This window comes from Solanum dulcamara, chromosome 9 (genome assembly GCF_947179165.1).
Source record: "Solanum dulcamara chromosome 9, daSolDulc1.2, whole genome shotgun sequence".
Taxonomy (NCBI): domain Eukaryota; kingdom Viridiplantae; phylum Streptophyta; class Magnoliopsida; order Solanales; family Solanaceae; genus Solanum; species Solanum dulcamara.
The window spans coordinates 17,677,461-17,684,728 of NC_077245.1; the positions used below are offsets into that span (position 1 = coordinate 17,677,461).

Here is a 7,268-nt window from a genome sequence, read left to right on the forward strand (position 1 = left end):
ACTACTTCAGAACAGATTCATGTTGGTAAAAAGAGTTCAGATATAGGGTATGATGAGACAAATATTGGTATTAGAGAAAGCTTAGTTGGTAAGTTAGGAGGTGATGAACTTTACTATCTAAGTGATGAAGTTCCTAGCTTTGAAATAGATGATGAAATAGGTTGGGGAGATGGTGAAGAGGTTGATCAAGTAGTCATAAACCTGTTAAAAGAAAGAAAACCTCAAATAGAGTTGTGTTTGATAAAACTTGTGAAAAGATTGTTGGAATTAGGTCTGATTTTTGGAAGTGTTGAGAAATTTAGATTGGTAGTGACAAAATATGTAGTCCAAGAAAAGATTTAAATTGCAAAATATGTCAATGAGCCTGAAAGAGTTAGAGTGAGATGTTGCAAAGAGACTTGTCCTTGATTGTTGTGTGCAAGTAAGGAAAAAAATAGTGGTGATTTCATAGTTAAAATATACAACCCTTTCCATAGGTGTTTGACATCAACTTTTAACTACCTGTGCAACTCAAAGTTTCTTGCCACTAAATACAAAGAAAGGATAACTCAACAGCCAAACATTATCATTGTGTTGTTGCAGCAAATTATTAGAAAGGAACTGGATATCCATGTTGGTAGGACAACAATGAGAAAAGCTAGGGCCAGAGTGTTACAAAAATCATGGGTGATCACATTGTGGAGTATGGTAAGATTTTTGATTATAAAGATGAGATTTTGAGGAGTAATCCTAGTAGCACTTGTGTTGTGAAGGTTGGAGAAGAAGATGTAATTGGACAGAAAATCTTTCAAGGTTTTTATGTTTGCTTTCGTGCTTCAAAGAAAACATTCTTTTGAGGTGTTAGGAGGTTGATTGATTGTGATGGGTGTTTCCTCAAAGGTGTGTGCAAAGGCTAGTTGTTTGTGCCCGTTTGTAGAGATGGAAACAACCAAATGTTGCCTATTTCTTGGGCAGTTGTTGAGGTTGAGAATCAATATACCTAAACATGATTTCTTGACCTAGTGAAGAATGATTTTGATCTTGGATAAGGGCATCAACTTTTCATCATTACTGATATGCAAAAGGTATTATCATATTTACTATTTGATATCTTATTGTTTTATTATCTTTTTTATTTTTTTCAGTTTTGCATTTTAGTTATTATTCAACTGTTATGTTGCTTTGTTAGGGATTGAAAATTGTTGTTCAAGAGGTGTTGCCAATAGTTGAACACAAAAAATGTGTAAGACATGTTCTTGTAAATTGGTGTAAAAACTGAAAAGGAGTAAAAAGAAAAAGAGTATTTTGAAGGATTGCTAAATCTACATTTGAAGCTGAGTTAAAGAAAAATATACAGAAAATGAAGAAGTTGTGAAAGACATGTTTGGATGATCTTTTATGATACAACTTAGATACACGGTGTAAAAGATATTTTTAAGACCGTAGCAAATGTGATATTGTGGACAACAATATAGTAGAAAGTTTTAATGCATGGATACTGCCTGCAAGATATAAAACAATCATCACAATACTTGAGGAGATTAGAGTCAAGATGATGAAAAGAATTGGTGATTTGAGACAGTTCTCAAACACTTGGATCACTAATATATCTCCTATGTTTCTGAAGATTTTGCAAGAAAATATTGACAAGTCTATACAATACAACTTGTCTTGGAATGAAAAAAAAGATTTTGAGATTAAGCATTTTGATTTTACACATACAGTGAACATTGTTAGTAGGAGTTGTAGTTGCAAATCTTGGCAACTTAGGGGCATTCCTTGTCCTCATGGTGTTGCTGCCCTGCATTACAAGGAGTTGGAATCAATTATGTGGATAGTTATTATAGCAAGGAGACCTACCTCACCACATATGTCTATTTTATTCAGCCAATGAATAACATAAAAACGTGGCCAATATCAAATAATTCAAGTGTAAAGTGATCAAAGATCAAAAATCTATCTGGAAGACCAAGTAAAATTAGAAAAAAGGAGGCAAATGAAAGTAGAAAAACTGAAAAGCTTAGCAAATGTGGTGCTGTTATGACTTCTACCAAATGTGGTACACAAGGACATAATAAAAGAGGATGCCCTACAAGAGATCAAGCTGATCCAAGTCAATTAGCTGAAACTTCTTCTCAAGCACAAGTATTTTTATTTGAGTGGTTCAAATGTAAGTTCTATGTACATGTATCTCATTAATATATGAACATATAGGGCGATGGAAGAGCAAGAGGCAGACCAAGAGGCAGTGGTCCAAGTCAACCAACTGAAACATCTTCTCAGACACAAGTATTTTTTATTTGTCTATATTTGTTATTTTCAAATGTAAGCTAATGTACATGTACTGATATATATATATATATATATATAAATATACAGACTACTAGTAGAGCAAGAGGCAGAGCAAAAGATAGTGGTTCAACCCAACCACCTGAAATTTCTTCACAGTTAATTTATTGATTTGTAAAAGAACTAGTTATAATATCAGTACTAATATGTGGAAAATCAAGAGCCATCACAAACAATGACAGTGGTAGAGGAAGATGTAGAGGAAGAGGTGTTTCAAGTCCTGCAGATGTTACAACTCAATCTGCAGTTGCTGTTACACATACAGAGGTAATACATATTTATTCTATCATTTAAAGACAATATATATATATATATATATATATATATATATATATATATATATATATATATATATATACACACACTCTAATATTATAATTTCAATAAACAGCATGCAACTGGTAGAGGCAGAGGAAGATGTAGATGAAGAGGTTGTTCAAGTCCTGCAGATGTTACAGCTCAATCTACAGCTGTTGTTATTACACACACAGAGATAATACATATTTATTCTATCAATTTTAGATAATATATATATATATACTCTAATATTTGAATTTCAATAAATAGCATATAAATGATAGAGGTCGAGGAATAGGTAGAAGAAGAGGAATATGTCAAGAAAGAAATGTGAATGAAAGCATAGATAGAGGAAGAGGAATGCCTCAACATAGCCAAAATAGTTCTAAAGCAACAGGTAGTGGAAGAGGTATTAAAAGGGGGAAAAGACTAGTAGAACATGAGGACATCAGTGGAGGACAAACAAGATCTTTTAAAAGGCCAAGAATGGTAGGGATTGGAATATTGTCCCGACCCAACCCCATAGGCCGTGACTAGTGCCCAATTTTGAGCACCCAAACGTACCCTTATCCCAAATTAGTCTATTTTTTTTTCCGAATAAATAAATGTAGTGATTAGTAGAAATTGCTAAATATATCATAAAAATAGATATACGCACGAGAGTTGAAAGGTTGTCACAAAACACACAAAAATCCAAACCATATATACAAAACCCACAACATAACTCTGTCTACAGACCTCTACAGATGATAGCATAGTCATACGACGGGACAGGGCCCCGTCGTACCCCTGACCAACATATCTAAATATACAGAGATAAAGTCAGTACCAAAATACAAGCTCCGAACAAGGGAGCACTGTCAACGATGCAGCAAATATCCTAAACAGGTGGATCAGCAAATCGAACTTCGATACCTGCGGGCATGTAACGCAGCCCCCCCCCCCCCCCGAAGAAAAGGGGTCAGTACGAAAAATGTACCGAATATGTAAAGCATGAATTGTAATAAATAAAATCATAATCTGAATAGTATGTGGAGAAAATAAAATAAATGTTCAGAATTTCAAAATACTTTTTATAATCACAAATCATATAAGCAAAAACATATGTCATATCCGGCCCCATTAGGGACTCGGTGAACAAAGTGTGGTTGCCCTCCCATCATCGGCACCACGGCACAGCATAACACCAGAGTAGGGAATATATCCGTAACAAATCATATCATATCAGATGGCCATATCAAATCATATCATATCACAAACATATATGTACATGGCACAGCATAACTCCATGGCATAATATTTACCACCCCATGGTACATGTCATACCTGCCCCCTCACGTCGGGACACGGCAAATAATGCAGAGAAATACGCACGAAAACATATCCTGGCCTAGGCTCAGTGAAAGAAGCATTGAGGTATCCACGAGTGGAGTAGTGAGAAACTAAATGCAATTTAAATTACAAAATATTTATACAGACTCGATGGCATAATTTCGATAACAAATCATAAAAGAAAACTTGAATAATAATAGTAGTACAAGTACTTCCAATATCACAATAGTCTATGTAAAAATAGTACTTTCCAAATCATCTCTGTACTTCTAAATATATTATGGAAATTAACGGAATAATTATTCATATAATATTAGGAAGCATAGCAAAGAGTTTCTTTCAAATTCTACCTACCGTAATTCAAACGGAATAACGAAGAAAAATTCGGAATAGTGGGGCCCACCTCGGTCAAATGAGGTGGCGTATACAAATCACGTGCGTTAGACTTCATAACATTATTTAGAAGAGTTTCAAGGTATTCGGAATTCATTTGTGCAAAATCTAGAAGTTTACACAATTTTTTCAAAACTATTCATAATTACCTAATTCAATTCTATTGAATAGAAAAGGGAAATTTTCGAGCGTCGATTTCAAAGAGTAGAGTGATCCCCGAGGTTCGTATTCACTCCTATTACATCTAGGACATGCCAAGAGAAGAAAATGTAAAGCTTTACATACCTTTTTGACGTTTTACGGTTGTCCAAATTCAATTCCCGTTTCCTCCAAAATCTACAATTGGTCGCATTTATCAATTACTATTTATAAGACTTTAAGAATTCAATTTTTCCAATACTTGTCTACAAAAATTTCGGCAGAATCTCTCCTATATATATGACAACCCCGAGATTACAACTCGGCCACAATATCAACAACCAAGCCAACATCAACACCAATTCCATCAATAATCAACTTAAACACACCATAGCATAAATTGGTGTAATTTTCCAATTAGTGCAACAACTTTCAACCAAACTTTGCATTTCCAAATAAATATGAATATTTCATGTTCATAATTAATTTCAACTCATTCCAACATAAGTGAAAAGTATTTCAAGTAAGCTATCCAATATTCACCAATTCCATATTTCACCCAAAAATTCCATAAATGCAACAAAACTATTATAATTCATTTTCTTCCTCCAACTTCATAATCAAATTCATTTCCTTCTTTCAACTTCACAACCAACAACAACACTCCATACTTTTAATAATTTACCTCCATATTCTTATAATATCATACTCAAATTACATAATTCCTACAAACTAGTTTAATACCATTTTACACCATTTAAACTTCATTTATATCCCCAAAATCATAACCACAACTAACAAATTATACAAACTTAATTTTTTTCCAATTACATCACCTAACCCATATTTCCAACTTCAATAAATTTCATCCAACTTCCATTTTCAACATCAAATAACTATCATAACTACTATACAAATACTACACAAAAATACTACACAAAAAATTTAATTCATCTTCCCCCACAATCTTCATATACATGGATTTATACATATGTAAAACCCACCATGAAAACTTCCATATTTTCATAAATTCTACACATCTCCACGTACTACAACATAAACAACCTTCATAACATAATAAAAAGAAATTAATTCTTACCTTTTTTTTTCTTCTAACTTCTTCACTTAATCAAAGCCCCAAATCAACCAAACAAGCCTTCTATCTTCCAAAATAAATTTACCATGTTATAGAGGACCTTTGATTTAGTAGGAATACTAGAAAATTATTATTTTGGGGGATGAAATTTGAAGGGTTGATTTACTCCCTCTCTTGGCCGATTTGTTTCTCCAATTTTTTTTCTTCTTTCCTTTGCTCTTCTCCTTTCTCAAATTGTGTAGAAAATTCTAGGATTTTATGACTAAGGCTCCCATGTGAAATTACCATTTTGCCCCTCACCTTTCCTAATAATTCCAAGTTAAAATTCCACCTTTGCCCCTAACCTTTTATGGTATTTCCACATGTGAAATTCCAATTTTACCCCTAACCTTTTATGGTATTTCCACATGTGAAATTCCAATTTTACCCCTAACCTTTTATGGTATTTCCACATGTGAAATTCCAATTTTCCCCCTACAAAATTCCAATATTTCCACATCTCAATTTAGTCATAAGAATTTTGTATCCAACAAGGTCAAACATAGCCTTGCCCTTGAATTATTACCATTATCCCCAAATTGTCCTAATGTGAAAAATACGGGTCATAACAAATATATCAAGCTGAAGATGGCTTTACAACTTTTAATGTAAGTAGTGACTTTATATATGCATAATTCAAATTTTATATGCACTTGAATGTCATCTGATTTAAATATTATCTTTCTTATTTGACTATGCAGCCTGATTTGTCAAGTAAAAGAGTAATCAATACTAGTACAAGAGTGACAAAGAGAGCTGATGTTGTTACTGGTGATATTGGCTATACACCAAGACGTGAATTCAAATGGAAAGGTAAGACAACTATTATCAGTAGCAATCTAGAAAGAATGAGGGCTGAAAAAGTTATCCAAATCAGGTGTGCAACTGCTACTACTAATCAAAGCCAAACCAGTTCAACTAGGAAGACCCATGTGCCATGAAAATAGAGCATTCTGATGTTGTGTTGTTGGTATTTGACGAATAAATATTCATGGTGTATATTTTGGTGCTGTTTTTTATTGGAATTTGCTTTTATTTGGTACCAATCAAACGTTGTTTTTGTTAGGTACCAAACAAACAAGATAAAACTATTGGTTGTAGTTCAAAATCTTCGAGCTAGATTATCCTCCGACCACGGAGTTTGCATTGAAAGTAAGTCTCTATGTTTGCATCGAATTTTCACACGCAGCATTGGATCATTAGCGTCATTACAAATACGGTTCAAGATTGAATTTGACATTATAAGAAGATTTTTCTTCAAAACCTAAACACAAAATATATCTTGATTTCTCAAATTTAAAAGAAATAAGAAGAAATTATACCTTTTCAGACAATAAATTAACTTTTCAGACAATAAATTAAATCAAATTCTTACCTTTTGGGCTGATTTCATAAGAGAGAGTACAAAAATGGCCTCAACGGCTCATTTTAGAATTTGGAGAAGAAGGTGTATTTAATAGAGAAAAAGAATGAAATGTGACGCTTTTTTATTGGTTTTGGGAAGAAAAAAAAGAACCTCACGCGTGTCATTTGCGTGTTGACAGATGCCGGGCCAAAATGGATCAAAATGGTCCATTTACAAAGGTATTAAATAGTTTTGTGGGGTAATAGGGCGCCCGCAAAGTTAATGTGTCTTTTTAAAAAA

General features: G+C 33.3%; 1 protein-coding gene across 1 annotated transcript; it reads left to right on the plus strand.

The window, feature by feature from the left end:
- Positions 1-662: 662 nt before the first annotated feature.
- On the plus strand, positions 663-6,564 carry LOC129903570 (uncharacterized). The gene is made up of 5 exons (XM_055979123.1): positions 663-792; positions 2,450-2,595; positions 2,896-3,125; positions 6,195-6,231; positions 6,325-6,564. The coding sequence occupies exons 1-5, from the start codon at positions 663-665 to the stop codon at positions 6,562-6,564; spliced, it is 783 nt and encodes a 260-aa protein (XP_055835098.1).
- Positions 6,565-7,268: the final 704 nt, after the last annotated feature.

What these genes read in the sequence shown, in the direction of transcription:
- LOC129903570 (XM_055979123.1), top strand. Translation starts at nt 663, where the DNA reads ATGGGTGATCACATTGTGGAGTATGGTAAGATTTTTGATTATAAAGAT. An exon ending in TTGCTGTTACACATACAGAG is followed by an intron (nt 2,596 to 2,895) that starts GTAATACATATT and finishes TTCAATAAATAG; the next exon opens with CATATAAATGATAGAGGTCG. An exon ending in ATGGCTTTACAACTTTTAAT is followed by an intron (nt 6,232 to 6,324) that starts GTAAGTAGTGAC and finishes TTGACTATGCAG; the next exon opens with CCTGATTTGTCAAGTAAAAG.